The sequence below is a fragment of the Oncorhynchus nerka genome, linkage group LG22 (genome assembly GCF_034236695.1).
Source record: "Oncorhynchus nerka isolate Pitt River linkage group LG22, Oner_Uvic_2.0, whole genome shotgun sequence".
NCBI classification, from domain to species: domain Eukaryota; kingdom Metazoa; phylum Chordata; class Actinopteri; order Salmoniformes; family Salmonidae; genus Oncorhynchus; species Oncorhynchus nerka.
Window position 1 is genome coordinate 47,150,865 of NC_088417.1, and position 19,389 is coordinate 47,170,253.

General features: G+C 42.4%; 1 protein-coding gene across 1 annotated transcript in view; it reads left to right on the forward strand.

The window, feature by feature from the left end:
* LOC115105267 (SH3 and PX domain-containing protein 2B-like) overlaps positions 1 to 19,389 on the forward strand; it is an 83,608-nt gene that overhangs the window by 42,677 nt on the left and 21,542 nt on the right. The window contains 3 exon segments of the mRNA XM_029627072.2: positions 4,602 to 4,678; positions 15,728 to 15,819; positions 18,614 to 18,639. Coding sequence (XP_029482932.2) covers positions 4,602 to 4,678; positions 15,728 to 15,819; positions 18,614 to 18,639 — 195 coding nt within the window.

The window sequence follows — 19,389 nt, forward strand, 5'->3', positions numbered from 1 at the left end:
CGGTTAAAAAGAGACATCGCAAAATGATTCACAGTGCACTTAACAATCCTCAAGAGGCAGGTGGACAATCAAAAACCCACAAATTCTGACAAACTCCAAGCATTGATTATGCAAGAATGGGCTGCCATCAGTCAGGATGTGGCCCAGAAGTTAGTTGACAGCATGCCAGGGCAGATTGCAGAGGTCTTGAAAAAGAAGGGTCAACACTGCAAATATTGACTCTTTGCATCAACTTCATGTCATTGTCAATAAAAGCCGTTGATACTTCTGAAATGCTTGTAATTATACATCAGTATTCCATAGTAACATCTGACAAATATATCTAAAGACACTGAAGCAGCAAACTTTGTGGAAATTAATATTTGGGTCATTCTCAAAACGTTTGGCCACGACTGTAGTCTCTACACAAGCCCAAATATGCCATGCGATCATTTGTTGTGAGAAAATGTAATCAGTCTCTATTAGTATTTGTCTTTACGTGTCTACACAAGCCCACTTAATATATTCTAGCTTACTCATTGTTCTTCATAGCTGTAACATACGTTATGTAGGCCTGCTGTTACCATTCTAAATGCACCATGAGATCATGTGTTGTTTAAGTGATAATGCCCTCGAAGCTGTTGTTTGGAGGATATACTGTATTGACACGGGTGTTGTTGTTGGAAAACCATGCCAACATCAAATGAAAATCAAATCAAATTGTATTGATTATATACACATTTAGCAGATGTTATTGATGGTGTAGCGAAATGCTTGTGTTTTAGCTCCAACAGTGCAGTAGTATCTAAAAAGTCACAACAATACACATGAATCTAAAATTAAAGAATGGAATTAAGAAATATATAAATATTAGGTTGAGCAATGTCGGAGTGCCATTGACTAAAATACAGTCGAATAGAATACTGTAAATACGTGAAATTAGTAAAGCAGTATGTAAACATTATTAAAGTGACCAGTGATTCCCTGTCTATGTATATATGGGAGCAGCCTCTAAGGTGCAGGGTTGAGTAACCGGGTGGTAGCTGGCTAATGATGGCTATTTAACAGTCTGATGGCCTTGAAATACAAGCTGTTTTTCAGTCTCTCGGTTCCAGCTTTGATGCACCTGTACTGACCTCACCTTCTGGATGGTAGCGGGGTGAACATGCCGTGGCTCGGGTGGTTTATGTCCTTAATGATCTTTTTGGCCTTCTTGTGACATCGGGTCCTCTGGGTATCCTGGAAGGCAGGCAGTGTGGCTCGGGTGGTTGATATGTTGGACGGACCACACCACCCTCTGGAGAGCCCTGCAGTTGTGGGCGGTGCAGTTGCCATACCAGGCGGTGATACAGCCTGACAGAATGCTCTCAATTGTGCATCTGTAAAAGTTTGTGAGGGTCCTATTTATATTTCTGTTGTGCCTTCTTCAGCACACTTTCTGTGTGGGTGGAACATTTCAAATTGGCAGTAATGTGTATAACACTGTGGTCCCGTCAAAGTGGATAGCGGCATGCTCCCTCTGCTGTTTCCTGAAGTCCACGATCAGCTTCTTCGTTTTGTTGACTTTGAGGGAGAGGCTATTTTCTTGGCACCACTCCGCCAGGGCCCTCACCTCCTCCCAGTAGGCTGTCTCATCATTGCTGGAAACCAGGCCTACCACTGTTGTATCCTCTGAAAATGAGATGATTGAGTTGGAGGCGTGCATGGACACGCAGTCATGGGTGAGCAGGGAGTACAGGAGGGGGCTGAGCACACACCCTTGTGGGGCACCTGTGCTGAGGATCAGTGAAGTTGAGGTGTTGTTTCCAACCTTCACCACCTGGGCCTGTCAGGAAGTCCAGGGCCCAGTGGCACAAGGCAGGGTTCAGACCAAGGGCCCCAAGCTTAATGATGAGCTTGGAGGGTGCTATGTCGTTGAATGCTGAGCTGTAGTCAATGAACAGCATTCTTAGATAGGTATTCCTCTTGTCCAGATGGGATAGGGCAGTGTGCAGTGTGATGGCAATTGCATCATCTATTGGGGCAGTATGCAAATTTAAGTGGGTCTAGGATGTAAGGTAGAGGTGATATGAACCTTAAATAGTCTCTCAAAGCACTTCATTATGACAGAAGAGAGTGCTACAGGGTGATCGTCATTTAGTAGCTTTGCTTTCTTGGGTACAGGAACAGTGGTGGACATATTTAAGCAAGTGGGGACAGCAGACTGGGATAGGGAGAGATATGTCTGTAAAAACTCCAGCCAGCTGGTCTGCACATGCTCTGAGGACCCGGCTAGGGATGCCTTCTGGGCCAGCAGTCTTGTGAGGGTTAACATGCTTAAATTGTCTTACGTCGGCCACGGAGAACAAGAGCCCACTGTCCCTGGGAGTGGGCCGTGTCGGTGATACTGTGTCATCCTCAAAGCAAGCGAAGGTGTTTAAGCTTGTCCGGGAGCAAGATGTCGGTGTCCCCAACGTGGCTGGTTTCCCCTTTGTAATCCGTGATTGTCTGTAGACCCTGCCACGTACTTATTGTATCTGAGCCGTTGAATTGCGATTCCACTTTGTCTCTGTACTGACGTTTTGCATAATGTTTGTATTCGACTATATTCCCAGTCATCTTGCAATCGTTAAATCTGCTGGTTCACGCTTTTAGTTTTGTGCAAATGCTGTCATTTTTCCATGGTTTCTGGTTTGAGTAGGTTTTAATAGTCACAGTGGGAACAACATCCCCTATACATTTCCTGATGAACTCAGTCATCGTGTCCGTGTATACGTCAATGTTATTGTCAGAGGCTACCCGGAACATATCCCAGATCAAAACAATCTTGAGACATGGATTCCAATTGGTCAGACCAGCGTTGAATAGACCTTAGCATGGGTACTTCCTGTTTGAGTTGCTGCCTATAATTTTCTCGAGGAAATCTCAGTATTCCCAGACCACATAGACAAGTCCCAGAGATGCCTTTAGACAGCTGTCGGTGGGGTTTCTCTGAACAGCCCTTACCCATCACAGCTGTTACCCTCTCAAACTTGTCAATGACTTCTCCTGTCAGTGCTCACTATCTGTAGATCGACGGGTGGTGGTGGACTGAACCCCTAGATAACGTTATAGATCGAGAAACTCAGCTCAAACAGAACTGTCTGGGGTATTCTTTCAGACACACACCTCTTTCACATCACACATAATCCCCATATAACGTTGTAAAGCTAAGGTTTTCACATCCACAACACTTCATGTGCATCTTCAACGATTCTCTGTCAGTACATCCTAAGCACCATATGTTTCTTCAACGGTTCTTGCCGCTACTTCCTATACATATAAAACAACACACCGTGCTCAATAACACCTTGTGCTATTACTAGTATTTTTTATTTTATATTACGTTTATTTAACTAGGCTAGTCCGTATAAGAACAAATTCTTATTTACAATGACGGCCTACCCCGGTTAAACCCTAACGACACTGGGCCAATTGTGAGCCGCACCATGGGACTCTCAATCACGGCCAGTTGTGATACAGCCTGGAATCGAACCAGGGTCTGTAGTGACACCTCTAGAACTGTGATGCAGTGCCTTAGACCTCTACGCCACTCGGGAGTCCAGAGTAGTACTAGTAGTCCCAGACTATGATGGGCGGTGGTGGACAGAACCCCTAGCTAACGTTATATATCGAAACTTATTATCCAAACACACTCAGTAGTCCCAGACCACATAGACAATTCCCAGAAATGCCTGTAGACAGCTGTCGGTGGGGCTTCTCTGACCAGCCCTTACCCATCTCAGTAGTCCCAGACGACTTTAGCCTTGTGGATTATGTGTCTCCTCCTGGGCAGCTCGCAGTAAGGGTCTGGTCTGGGCGGGTCCTCGTCGTCTTTTGCTCAGATGGGAATTTCCCTCATGCTACATAAAATGAGCCACCGGTTTTCCTCGCAGACCCTCACTAGAAAGCTCCACAGGCACCAAACTGATGTGGAAATGACCACCAGGGACACCTGGTTTTCACCTATTAAATGAATCATTCTTTATTATCAGCATGCTGAAGAAGATTTCAACAAACCATAGTACACGTCGGTTGGGAGCTCTGCCGGGGCAGTCCCGTTAGTTCTCTTCTATACTGTTTACACAGACAATTAATATTTCATTATTTACATTATTAATGTGTGGTTCCTGCATGTGAATGACCAATACCTCAAGAGGCTTCTTCTCTCCAAGCTGAGAACTTGAAACTGAGATACTTCTTTCGGTTCTCAAAACAATGTTCTGGGCGTACTGACAAATTGCTCACTATACTGATAGTGAGGATTCCTCACATGCACGATCAATCAGTCACTTGCGTGAAACAAGTCTAATTGGTTATTAGAAAAGCACAAACATAACATTTTCCATCAAAAGTGAATATTGTAATCTGTAAAACGGACTATTGCAGTTATGGAGTATTTATAATTGTTTATGTCTGCTTGTATAATTGCTACTGTGAATCCACACCATTCAAATACTGAATTATCATACAGTTTGAGTATGTACTATATATAACGTGAGACCATGGTTGAGGACTAGGGTAAGATGGGAGGCTAGAGGGCTTTGTATCTTTGTAAGACATGTACATTAGATCCTAAAGACTGTTGTTCTTCTTCCTTCCAGGGAAGATCCTGTTCAGGAGAAGCCATATCAGGGATGTGGCCATGAAGCGCCTGAGGCCTATCAACGAGTACTGCAGGGTGAGTAGAGACCACTGCTCGGCTGGTGGGGAAATTCAGGGGTATTACATCTTCCACACTCACTCGTTATGGACGAAACAACAGTATGACCCAAACTTGAACCCCTAAAACCTCCCATGGGGAAGAAGCCTGGAGAGGAACCTAAATCTCAGGTATTAGGACATTAGCACTGTTGTAGATAGAGCTTCAGACTAGAGCGAGGGGTTTGCATTCATGATCCTGCTGACCGGTTTACCTCACTGATAGCATGGCAGTCAGAGTGAGACTGTTTTGGATTTCATACACCCTAGTTCCTAGTTTCTAGTTCCACTGACCTGTTATAGCCATTCTGTTTCTCTATACAAAGACCAATGCACTAGCAATGTTAAAAACATGCATATCTTATATGTTTATCATTACCCACTGGGAAATATACGATAACAAAATCAGTCATCCTCGAAAATATTATATTTTCTTCAGGAATTAGACATTGCGGAAACTGAAGGCAGTCTGGAACATGGCTGACAGAGAAAATAATTCCATCTGGAAAACAAAGCATCATGGTTGCAGAGTCTGTGTTTAGGTCTTTAGTGGAAAGGCAAAAAGAGAAGTGGGGAATCCATCTCTATCGCAGGCGGGTAGGGATGCTGTGGTATCTCCGTGCTATCTCTCCATCAGGGCAGTGGTTTGAGGAACCCTGAGCTAGCCCCTATCAGCAACATCACCAGCCCCCCCCCCACACTAAATTAAATTAACATTATTTGTCACATGCGCCGGAAAAAACAAGTGTAGACGTTAGTGTGAAATGCTTACTTACAAGCCCTTAACCACTAGGCACACACTGGTTGAATCAGAATAGTTTCCACATAATATTAGTGAAATTATGTTGAACCAACGTGGACTAGACGTTGAATTGATGTCTGTGCCCAGTGGGCCGTGTTTACTTTTAAAGGGCTTCCCTATAAACCAGAACTGCCTTTTTATGTTGCCTGGGGAATTTTTGAAAGGTGGTTCCATCTCAGTCATGCTCTTAAAAAACAACATATTCCCTGGCATGTTGCCAGAGAACCTTTTTTTATGAAGCCAGGTCACTGGTGAGAGAGATGGGGTACACATGGGAGGGGAGGCCTAGGGGTCAGGCTACCTCAGGGGGTCATTTTGGGGTACGGGTACAACAAAGGTCACAGCTTTAAGTACTGTAAAACAAGGGGGGAAACTAAGGTTCTAGAGTTGATGTGTTGTGGGTGTGTTTAGGTTTATGTGAATAGTTTTAGACTAAGTTTCACCACTTCTATGGGATCACATAGAACTTCCTCAGTCTGGTATGTAGTCACGTTTGTTGTTGTTCTGGGTTCCATAGAGGACTTTGATATACTGATTTAGTAGCATCCCCAATACAAATGAACACATTGAATACAATGAAAAAGTTGAATACAACTGCTCTCCTCTTTGTCAAGGAGGGCTTAACCTCTCTAGGGTATGTGGGATACTAGCGTCCCACCTGGCCAACATCCAGTGAGATTGCAGAGCGCCAAATTCAAATACAGAAATACTCATTATACAAATTCAACTATTTTACATAGGTTTAAAGATTAACTTCTTGTGAATCCAACCACAGTGTCAGATTTCAAAAATGCTTTACGGCGAAAGCATACCTTGTGATTATTTGAGAACATCACCCAGCAGACAAATCATTACAAACAGTAACCAGCCAAGTAGAAGAGTTACACAAATCAGAAATAGAGATACAATTAATCACTCACCTTTAATGGTCTTCATATGGTTGCACTCAGAAGACATTCATTTATTCAATAAATGTTCCTTTTGTTCGATAAAGTCAATCTTTATATCCAAAAACCTCAGTTTTGTTTGAGCGTTTTCTTCAGTAATCCAAAGGCTCAAACGCAGTCACAACAGGCAGAAAAAAATTCCAAATTATATCCGTAAAGTTCATAGGAACATGTCAAACGATGTTTATATTCAATCGTCAGGTTGTTTTTAGCCTAAATCATTGATAATATTTCAACCGGACAATAACGTCGTCAATATAAAAGGTAAACAAGAAAGGCACTCTCTCGGTCGAGCACATGAAAAAGCTCTGTGACACTGCAGGGTCCACTCATTCAGACTTCTCTTACTTCCTCATTTTTCAGAATATAAACCTGAAACAATTTCTAAAGACTGTTGACATCTAGTGGAAGGCATAGGAACTGCAATTTGAGTCCTAAGTCAATGGATACGGTAATGGAATTGAATAGAAAACTAAAACAACAACAAAAAATCCTACTTCCTGAATGGATCTTTCTCAGGTTTTCACCTGCCAAATCAGTTTGGTTATACTCACAGACACTATTTGAACAGTTTCATAACTTTAGACTTTAGTTTTCTACCCAAATCTACCAATTATATGCATATCCTATCTTCTGGGCCTGAGTAGAAGGCAGTTTAATTTGGGCATGCTTTTCATTCAAAATTCCAAATGCTGCCCCCTACCCTAGAGAAGTTAACAAAGTCGTCTGGATACAGCATTGAATAATTCAATGTTTAGATCTACGGCCACCTATGATCGATAGTCTCTTTGTTGACTGTATTGGTGGATTGCCCTTATAGACCCAATGCAGCTGTTTTTATCACAATATCAAAACATTTTTGGGTAACAATCAATTACCTTACAGTTCTTATTTCCATAAAATAAAATAAAATTGTACAAAAATAGCTTCTTAGCAAAGCAAAAATGTAGCTAGGACTGTCTGGGAGTGGTATGAGTAACATGCTGACCACACCTCTCATGTCACGTGCGCGAGCGTTGCAAAATACATTTACACATACATACATGTTATTCAATCATTGCACCCACACTGCTCACACGTGCCAATGAGCGTCTGCGCTGCCAAGCGCTAAAATAGAAGTCAGTTCTATTTCTGACGCTGAACGCTGTGCAAGTCCTGCCTCTACCATCTCTTCATTGGTTTATAGAAGCAGATACCCACGTGCCATCTCCTCATTGGTTATACCCACGTGGGTGATTGAAAGATGAACAGAGGTCGATCGGTTGTTGTGGTAACACTATAAAAGTTATATGCCAATTGCCATATAAAGTCCAAAGAAGAAAAAGCCTGGAAGGAGGAGAGATGACTAGAAACGATTCGGTTGACCGTTTTATGTGTGGATTAATTGTCGGTGTAGAGGACCATTTCAACATTTATATCCTAGGACAAATTGGCTTGCAACAGCAAGCTAGCTAAATAGGACAAATAAGCTAGGAACTGCAAGCTAGCTAGCTAAATTGCCATAAATATTTAATGCTTTTGGACCTGTCCCCAAATTAATATAATTGGTTCAGTTTTTTTTATTTTATATTGCAACCTGCGTGTCATGATCGCATTTTGGTGTGGGGGGACAAAATCTATTTGCGCACGATGGTACACGTCCGGTCTGGAAACTAGCTGTTATTAGCAGCGATGTTTGAAACTTACTTTGTTATTGTTTTATTAACTTACAGTAATTTAATTTATAGTATTCATTCTTTATATCTGTGTCCATATTGTCCATGAATTTATAGTAGATGGACCATATGGTTCAAGGGGAAAGAGCCTAATACATTTGTTTAAAGCATCTAATCAGCAATGGCATTATTTTCGTTATTTTGAACTCTGCACCTCTTTCAACTATTGACTTTTTTCAGAACTGACACCAGTTTGAGGTCAAAACATTGACAACAAATCCATATTGACATAGTAAAATAAATAAATGTGTGTAAAAATGTATGCTGAAACCTTCATGTTAAACAAGAATGTTTTTCACTATGTTGATGTATGTTGTCATTCTAATTATTCATTTTAAAATCATCTTAGTTAATTATTTCATATATTTTACATGTGATAAGGCCACATAGAAGGCCAAAGAGAAACACCTGTAAAAACCTGAAGTACCCAAATGAGCCACTAGATATTTCGTAATAGATTACATAAAATAACAACATTCTGGTGGTTTACTGGTAAAGTTTGAAAGTTTCCAGTGCCCCGTCTTTGCAACCATACCACTGGGTGAGTGTCTTTAATGGGGGAGGGGGGGGGGTCAGATCAAAGGTCTGTGGTTTTGTCCAGTCTGGCTGGCTAGTTTGGACAGAGGGGTGTTGGGGGTTGGGTGGGGGCACCCCTCTGGTCAAGACAGAGGGCTGAACGAGTGAAAAATGGAAGGTGTTTACTTTATATACTGAACAAAATGTAAAGTGTTGGGTCCATGTTTCATGAGCTGAAATAAGATGCCAGAAATTTTTCAAACCGCAAGAACCTTATTTCTCTCAAATGTTGTGCACAAATTTGTTTACATCCCTGTTAGTGAGCATTTATTCTTATCTAGGATAATCCACCCACCTGACAGGTGTGGCATAAAAAGAAGCTGATTAAACAACATGATCATTACACAGGTGCACCCTGTGCTGGGGACAATAAAAGGCCACTCTAAAATGTGCAATTTAGTCACAGAACACAATGCCATAGATGTCTCACGTTTTGAGGGTGTGTGCAATTGGCATGCTGACTGCATAAATGTCCACCAGAGCTGTTACCAGAGAATTTAATGTTTATTTCTCTACCATAAGCCGCCTCCAATGTCGTTTTAGAGAATTTGGCAGTACATCCAACCGACCTCACAACTGCAGACCATGTGTAACCACGCTATCCCAGGACCTCCACATCTGGCTTCTTCACCTGTGGGATCTTCTGAGACCAGCTAGCCGGACAGCTGTTAGAACTGTGGGTTTCCACAACTGAGGAATTTTTGCACAAACTGTCAGAAACCTTCTCAGGGAAGCTCACCTGCATGCTCATCATCCTCACCAGGGTCTTGAACTGACAGCAGTTCTGCGTTGTAACCGACTTCAGTGTGTAAAAGCTCACCTTCGATGGCCACTAGCACGCTGAAATGTGCTCTTCAGATTAATTCTGGGTTCAAATGTACCGGGCAGATTGCAGACAGCGTGTATGGCATCGTGTAGGTGAGCGGTTTGCTGATGTCAACATTGTGAACAATGTGCCCCATGGTGGTGGTGGAGTTATGGTATGGGAAGGCATAAGCTACGGACAACGAACGCAATTGCATTTTATCAATGGCAATTTGAATTAATAGAGATGCTGTGACGAGATCCTGAGGCTCATTGTCGTGCCATTCATCCTCCACCATCATCTCATGTTTCAGCATAATAATGCACGGCCCCATGTCACAAGGATCTGTAGACAATTCCTGGAAGCTGAAACTGTCCAAGTTCTTCCATGGCCTGCATACTCACCAGACAAATCACCCATTGAGCATGTTTGGGATGCCCTGGATCTTCATGTATGAACGCATGTTCCAGTTTCCGCCAATATCCAGCAACTTCACACAGAATTGAAGAGTGGGACAACATTCCAGACGTCACAATCAACAGCCTGACCACCTCTATGTGAAGGAGATGTGTCATGCTACATGAGGCAAACGCTGATCCAGACCCCTACCTTTTTTTAAGGTATCTGTGACCAACAGATGCACATCTGTATTCCCAGTCATGTGAAATCCATAGATTAGGGCCTAATGAATTTCTTTCAATTGACTGATTTTCTTTATTGACTGCAACTCAGCAAAATATTTGAAATTGTTGCATGATGCATTTATGTTTTTGTTCAGTGTAGTTGCTTTCATGTTTGGCTCAGAGGATCACCATTTCGACCTTTCTGTCAAAATGCTGAGTGAGTCCTAAACCTGAACTTGACTCGCATGGAATGACCTTTGCTGGAGTTTCTGCTGTTGGAGAGGAGACGTTGATTCTTGGAGGATATAGGTTTTCACTCCAGTTTTGCCCTTTTACCATTGGTTCTCAATCTTCAGAATTGCCATTGTTTGGAAAGGGTGGGCTATACAATACTGGTGTATGCTGTTTAAGAAAGGGAAAAGGGGAGACCTAGTCAGTTGTACAACTGAATGCTTTCAATTGAAATGTGTCTTCCGCATTTAACCCAACCCCTCTGAATCAGAGAGGCTGCCTTAAATCGACATCCACGTCTCGGCACCTGGGGAACAATGGGCCTTGCTAACGGGCAGAACGACAGATTTTTATCTTGTCAGCTCAGGGATTTGATCCAGCAACCTTTCAGTTACTGGCCAAACGCTCTAAACACTAGGCTATCTATCTGCCACCCCTATAATCTACTTGTATATACATGTAATGTATGTGTGTTCTCTCCCCACCTTCACTGTTTTCTGTTTGACTTGCACACATGCACTCAACGCCACACACACACACACACACAATTAGGTTAATGCTGACGGCTGTAAAGAGCACCAATAAAGTCAATTTGCTGTAATGTGCCTTCCGGCTCCCAGTCTCTGGGGAGAATACTAATGACCTGCCAGGTCACAGGCAGAGTGAAGGGGTGAGAAATACAGGGGGAGTATGTTCTTCCTAACCCCAGACACAGTGTACCAGATTCAGTCAGCAGGACCAGGGGATGAAGGGGCTCCTCTGGAGGTCAACACTTAAAACATTTATCATCTGTCTCTTAGCTGACTCCAGAGAATCATTTTGATTTTTCTCCCATTAAAAAAGGCATTTTAATCTTTGTAATTGACCACTGGACAGTCACGTAGGTATGCACGCGCACACACGCACACCCTCTTACCCCGACGCTAATGGAGAACAGGGTTTCAGCTAAGCCTATGGCAATCCTCCCACACTTTTAGCATGGGCAGTCTGTTGGCACGGGTTCCCATACGGTGAGTCAAAAAGGGCTAGGTGCCACACTGGACAAGGGCACCTTGAACTCTGGCTGGCCCGTATTTTATGATACGGGCCAGCCATATCATAATTCAGGCTGTCGGGGAGCGAGAGAGAGCTGCCCCTCTCTGGGTGGACAGTACTGAGGCACTTAGCCTTATTAAATGCAGACGTACGCTGGGCCTGAGGCTGAGATGGATAGCTTTGAGAAATGCCTCATGGCAGCGAGGAGTGTGCTGCATGCTTGCCTCTCTGCACACAGTGATAATAAGGGCTGTTTTGTTGGAGAGACCCACCAGCTGGTTCTAGGCATTGGATCAGTTGGATCACTGAAGTGCTGAGGCCTTTGAGGCTGAGAAAGAGAGAGAGATATCTCAGGCCAGTTGGCCTTTCATCTCCTGAGGAATGGCCCTGTCAGCCTGCATGTCTCCCCCACCACTAGATTATCCACAGAGCTGTGGTCAGAGCCACAGCCCTGCGGGCCCCCACAGGGAGAAAGGATCAATGATGTTAGATTAGAAACAGGAAATAGAATAGAGTGGACTAGGCTCCATTTAGGTACAGTAGATGCTTTTTCTATGTTGGTGTGGTTGGGTCGTAATGCCTGCTGTATGTTGTTTTGCCTACGCAAGAGGACGTGGTATTTGAATGTAGCACCTGTACTATAGCTGTCATTCACTTTGCTGTATCATTATTTGTCATATAGTAGTTCCCCTGGGAAACAGGCTACGTATTTCCTAGTGAACACCACTACTCCCAATACCACTGTCACTGACATAAATACAATAGCAGCATTTGAGTTTATTTCCAAAATGCTATATCCACAAATATTTCATGTGTTCTTTCATCAGAAATGATTGCTTATGGGTAAGTTCATGTGTGTGTAAAATATTACTGTGCTCAGATGTTTTAAAACATGTAAATGAAAATGTAATTTTTTTTGCACAACGCTATATCCATTGTTTAGCTGGAATGTAATGTTCGTATCCTGTATATTTCACTGTGATATGTGGTTGTGTCACCTGGCTATCTTAAGATGAATGTACTTATGTATTTCTCCCTTGGGGTGAATACTCAGGGAGAAAAAGTTGTAGGTTCACACACAGAGCACAGCAGATGTTTAGTATGCCTTCTCAGAAGGCAGGAATCGTGGTCACAGGCGGACAATGGTCAAAAACAAACAATACCGCACAGCCATACAAACAGAAAGAACTGAACTAAATAGGGAAGCTGATGAGACCAGGTGAGAAAAACGAACAGGTGAAATCAATGAACAAAAATGAAAGACAGGGCTACATTCCAGAACACAAAGAAAAAGAACAAGGTTGACTAAGAAAAGGAAAGCAGAACCTTACAGCCTTGGATAAGAGCATCTGGTAAATGTCAAATGTAAATTCTTTAAATACAAATATCATATTACTACTATATTGATTTATAATATATACAGTTGAAGTCGGAGGTTTACAAACACTTAGGTTGGAGTCATAACTTGTTTTTCAACCACTCCACAAATGTCTTGTTAACAAACTATAGTTTGCATGACACAAGTAATTTTTCCAACAATTGTTTAGACAATTTATTTCACTTATAATTCACTGTGTCACAATTCCAGTGGGTCAGAAGTTTACTAAGTTGACTGTGCCTTTAAACAGCCTGGAAAATCCATTAAATTATGCCATGGCTTCAGAAGCTTCTGATAGGCTAATTTGCATCAATTGGAGGGGTACCTGTGGCAGTAGTTAAAGGCCTACCTTCAAAATCAGTACATCTGCTTGACATCATGGGAAAAACAAAGGAAATCAGCCAAGACCTCAGAAAAAAATTGTAGACCTCCAAAAGTCTGGTTCATCCTTGAGAGAAATTTCTAAACACCTGAAGGTTACCACGTTCATCTGTACAAAAAAATAGTACACATGTATAAACACCAGGGGACCACGCAGCCTCCATACCGCTCAGGAAGATGCATTCTGTCTCCTAGAGATTAACGTACTTTGGTGCAAAAAGTGCAAATGAATCCCAGAACAGCAAAGGACCTTGTTAAGATGCTGGAGGAAATGGGTAAAAAAGTATCTAGAGTGGGGCAAAAAAGTATTTAGTCAGCCACCAATTGTGCAAGTTCTCCCACTTAAAAAGATGAGACCTGTAATTTTCATCATAGGTACACAACTATGACAGACAAAATGAGAAAAAAAAATCCAGAAAATCACATTGTAGGATTTTTAATGAATTTATTTGCAAATTATGGTGGAAAATAAGTATTTGGTCACCTACAAACAAGCAAGATTTCTGGCGCCCACAGACCTGTAACTTCTTTAAGAGGCTCCTCTGTCCTCCACTCATTACCTGTATTAATGGCACCTGTTTGAACTTGTTATCAGTATAAAAGACACCTGTCCACAACCTCAAACAGTCACACTCCAAACTCCACTATGGCCAAGACCAAAGAGCTGTCAAAGGACACCAGAAACAAAATTGTAGACCTGCACCAGGCTGGGAAGACTGAATCTGCAATAGTTAAGCAGCTTGGTTTGAAGAAATCAACTGTGGTAGCAATTATTTGGAAATGGAAGATATACAAGACCACTGATAATCTCCCTCGATCTGGGGCTCCACACAAGATCTCACCCCGTGGGGTCAGAATTATCACGAACGGTGAGCAAAAATCCCAGAACCACACGGGGGGGACCTAGTGAATGACCTGCAGAGAGCTGGGACCAAAGTAACAAAGCCTACCATCAGTAACACACTACGCCGCCAGGGACTCAAATCCTGTAGTGCCAGACGTGTCCCCCTGCTTAAGCCAGTACATGTCCAGGCCCGTCTGAAATTTGCTAGAGAGCATGTGGATGATCCAGAAGAAGATTGGGAGAATGTCATATGGTCAGATGAAACCAAAATATAACTTTTTGGTAAAAACTCAACTCGTCGTGTTTGGAGGACAAAGAATGATGAGTTGCATCCAAAGAATACCATACCCACTGTGAAGCATGGGGGTGGAAACATCATGCTTTGGGGCTGTTTTTCATGCTTTGGGCCATGTATTTTGAGATTTTGAGTGAAAACCTCCTTCCATCAGCAAGGGCATTGAAGATGAAATGTGGCTGGGTCTTTCAGCATGACAATGATCCCAAACACACCGCCCTGGCAACGAAGGAGTGGCTTCGTAAGAAGCATTTCAAGGTCCTGGAGTGGCCTAGCCAGTCTCCAGATCTCAACCCCATAGAAAATCTTTGGAGGGAGTTGAAAGTCCGTACTGCCCAGCAACAGCCCCAAAACATCACTGCTCTAGAGGAGATCTGCATGGAGGAATGGGCCAAAATACCAGCAACAGTGTGTGAAAACCTTGTGAAGACTTACAGAAAACGTTTGACCTCTGTCATTGCCAACAAAGGGTATATAACAAAGTAGAGACACTTTTGTTATTGACCGAATACTTATTTCCACCATAATTTGCAAATAAATTCATTAAAAAATCCTATAATGTGATTTTCTGGATTTTCTTTTCTCATTTTGTCCCTCATAGTTGAAGTGTACCTATGATGAAAATTACAGGCCTCTTTCATCTTTTTAAGTGGGAGAACTTGCACAATTGGTGGCTGACTAAATACTTTTTTGCCCCACTGTATATCCACAGTAAAATGAGTCCTATCTCGACATAACCTGAAAGGCTGCTCAGCAAGGAAGAAACCACTGCTTCAAAACCACTATAAAGCAAAACTATGGTTTGCAACTGCACATGGGGACAAAGATCGTACTTTTTGGAGAAATATCCTCTGGTCTGATGAAACAAATAGAACTGTTTGGCCATAATGACTATCGTTATGTTTGGAGGAAAAGAGGAGGCTTGCAAGCCGAAGAACACCATCCCAACCGTGAAGCACGGGGGTGGCATTATCATATTGTGGGGGTACTTTGCTGCAGGAGGGACTGGTGCGCTTCACAAAATAGATTACATCACGGTTGGGATGGTGGTGTTCGGCTTGCAGGCCTCCCCCTTTTTCTCTCCAAACATAACGATGGTCAAACCTAGCAGTACTACTTATTTCTGTGAGAGTGAGGTAGATATGTAGCGTTTAGCAAAAAAACATTAAATTAAACCAAGTGATAGATTTTAAACAAATACGTGTCTGTCATTGAACAACCCCATGCCATGATTAGACAGTGAAAAAAACGTACAATTTCTCATTTTCTTTAATCAATAAAAGCAAATTTACCAACAATTCGGAAAATGGATATACTGCATATCTTTTTGGAATGAAACTCTTCATTTGGTTCTGATTAACATTCAAACCTTCGTGTGTTTCTGTGTTTATGCGCAGGCTCTGATTCAGCTGCCCGTGTACGTATCCCAGTGTGAGGAGGTTCGTGTATTCTTCGAGACTCGTCCTGAAGACCTCAACCCACCTAAAGAGTAAGCTACACATCGCACCATTCGTCACCTTCTTTTCAAAGGAACACACTGTCACACAGTCTGACAAGCAGCACAAATACATATAAGTTATACAGTAGGCACATTCAAACATTCAACATGTGTACTGGGCCAACAACAAACACTACAAATAAAGAAAAAGAAGCACAATGCTTTGTGCAGGCTTTGTTTCATGAAGTAGCAAAAAGGACCTCCTCCTGACCACCATTTAATTTCATGTTGAAACAAGCCAATCCATCAGTAATAGGTTATAATAGAGTGTAATGACCATGATGTCATGCTCCCTCTGGTATTGCTGTATTGGTGGGGGGAGCGGTTGGTTTGCCCTGAGTGAGAGCTACATAACATGTAGCCTAGCGGAGCAGTGTATGAGAGAACTGCTGAGGCGGCATGAACTCTTGTAAATCTCACTCAACACATTAGTGTCATAGTCAGCCTGACAGTTACAACGTGCCAACACAAGTCATAAAGTCACCACGCCATTTCCCCCACATCACGTATGTGTTGTTGAGCGACCAGACGCCTGGAGGACAGGAGGGGTTACAGGTGACTGCTTTTGACTGCACTGGGCCTTTAATCTATTGCTTGCCCAGTGATGGCTGGTGAAATGTATCAAACCTGATGCTTTTCAGATGATATTTGTCTTCCTTCACTATTTGACAAGTCCCACATTTTTCTTACTAGTTTTTCTGCTATAGCAAACAGCTTCCTATCTCTGTGTACTTTGACATGCTCAGCTACAGTCTTCTAGCCACCTAACTAGGTCTATGTGTTCTATTTATTTATGTAGAGACGTGTTCGACTCACACATCCCGAAACTACTTCAGGGTTTATGGGAGTAATGTTACAATCTTATCTAGGCTGTCCAATCTTAACCAGACAATTTTCTGCGCTGGTTTGTCGATGAGCTTTTTTTTGCTGTGCGCCGTTTGACGCACAAGTCAATAGAATGTGACTGAACATCAACAATATAATTCTGCACCGTCAATCAGTGATTTTGCACAAAGATGCTTATCATTCCTCAGAGTTTGTTGGCCATCGGCATTATTGCAGCATGAGTACCTTGGTCGAAATCCAAAATGGCTGCCTGGTGCCTGATTGTTTGATACAATATGTGTTCAGTAACTGCAGAGGAGATGAATCTCTGTGGAAGGAGAAGAATACAAGGCCTGTCACTGCTCTGGCCACTATGAATGGCTGCTGTCAGGTCACCTCCTTAGACAGACAGATGGAGGAGAGCTAGTTCCCTCTGGCCGTTGCCAAGGACACATACCTTATTAGCTACCTCTCAGACAGACAAACTCCAAGCATCTGCTTCTAGGGACGGGAGAGGGGAGGATGGAGGGTCGGAGGGAGAGGCAGATGAATATAGAAAAGACCTTGTTTTTTCTTTATTAAAATTGAAAATTACAGCTCTCTTCTAATGCAGACTGTGTTCAGCTGGGCTGACATCGTGTCACCAGCCCTTCTCTCTTGGGTCGCTATACAGCCCTCTATAAATCTACCAGAGTAAGGAGGGATGTCACTGTCTGTCCATTGGCGAGATTGAAGTAGCAGGCATGAGAGAGATAGGAGAGGGAGCGGTAGAGGAGGGGAGATATAAAAGACAGGCTAGGAAAGGAAAGGAGAGATAGTGGAGAGGTATAAGGAAGATGTAGAAGAGAGGATGAGCCCTCGTATTGCTAGCTCGTCATTGGTTAGGACCTCTTGTGGTCTGGCTCCTGGTAGTGGAATGGGCTTGCTCTAGGTTTTAAAGCTCCATATTGAACACAGTCCTCCTATTCAATGTATCCTTGACCATGATTGACTCATCCATGGTCCAATACAACCTCATTTAGCGTGAGGGGGAGGACTGATTTGATCTTATGGAAAACTCTTGTAATGTACTTACGGAATACAGAATACTGGACAGTGCATTGCCTTTCTGACCCTGTTCTGACTCCAGTCTGCCACTAGCTGTCTGCTTCCCTTTGATAAGTCAGGCTAGTGGTGGAGCTGTGGCTGTCTTGGCTGGAGACTCTTTTGACAGTACGCTAATAGTCAAACTAATGGCTGTAGATATATTACATTTAAGTAATGTAGCAGATGCTCTGTGGCTAGCACAATAACAGTTGCCTGGCAAACAATGCATTATGTGATTGAGAGTGAATTTTATTCAGGAGGAAAATAAGATAGTTGTGTGTGTGTATGTGTGTGTGTGTGTGAGTGTGTAGAAAGAATAGAAAGTCAGGCTGAATTAGCCACCTCAGTCTCCCTGGGCATCTGGACATTGAATTGGCTACCACAAATGAGAATGGATAGAGGATTGCAGTCCAAATGGATAAAGCAGACTGAGTGGATACAGTATCATGTTCTCATTCAGCCTAGTTTCAGAAACTCACTATCAACCATATCCCCTCTCATCTGGAGCAAAGGTCAACACATCTGTAGATATGTAATGGATCTTGCAGAGTTTAGTTTCACTCATCTAGACTAGAGCCCGCATGACTAGCAGAACAAATGTATAGCTGAGATTTGAATGTGATTGAATAGTGATCAAATTGAATCGAGTCCCAAAACTTGCCTGAAATAAATAAATAGAATCAGTGTGGTTATTCACAGGGTTAACTTTTGATATTTTTAGAGTTTTCAGAGACATATATCCATCGTTACGTAGGTGGAAATATTTTCAAAGTGTTTCTAAGTAATAAAACGTTCCAAACTCCTTTACTGACTCTGTCCAAGTTATATATTTCCTCTTACTTGATTCTAATGATTTTTCTTCTCTCTTTTACAGGGAACCCATTGGAAAGAAGAAGCCAGGTAAGGAAGTTTTGTATTACATTTTGGTATAAGTTATTATTGTTTGTGGTATTACGTTTGTGGGCAATATCATCTGGAATAGATTAGGATTAACATATCCTGCACCAGTATTTAATATCATCTGGAATAGATTAGGATTAGCATATCCTGCACCAGTATTTAAGAGTCCAGCCATAGTACAGTCGTGGCCAAAAGTTGAGAATGACACAAATATGAATTTTCAAAGTCTGCTGCCTCAGTGTCTTTAGATATTTTTGTCAGATGTTACTATGGAATACTGAAGTATACTTACAAGCATTTCATAAGTGTCAAAGGCTTTTATTGACAATGACATGAAGTTGATGCAAAGAGTCAATATTTGCAGTGTTGACCCTTCTTTTTCAAGACCTCTGCAATCCGCCCTAGCATGTTATCAATTGACTTCTGGGCCTCATCCTGACTGATGGCAGCCCATTCTTGCATAATCAATGCTTGGAGTTTGTCAGAATTTGTGGGTTTTTGTTTGTCCACCTGCCTCTTGAGGATTGCCCACAAGTTCTCAATGGGAATAAGGTCTGGGGAGTTTCCTGCCGTGGACCCATAATATAGATGTTTTGTTCCCCGAGCCACTTAGTTATCATTTTTGGCTTATGGCAAGGTGCTGGAAAAGGCTGGAAAAGGCATTGTTCATCACCAAATTGTTCCTAGATGGTTGGGAGAAGTTGCTCTCGGAGGATGTGTTGTTACCATTCTTTATTCATGGCTGTGTTC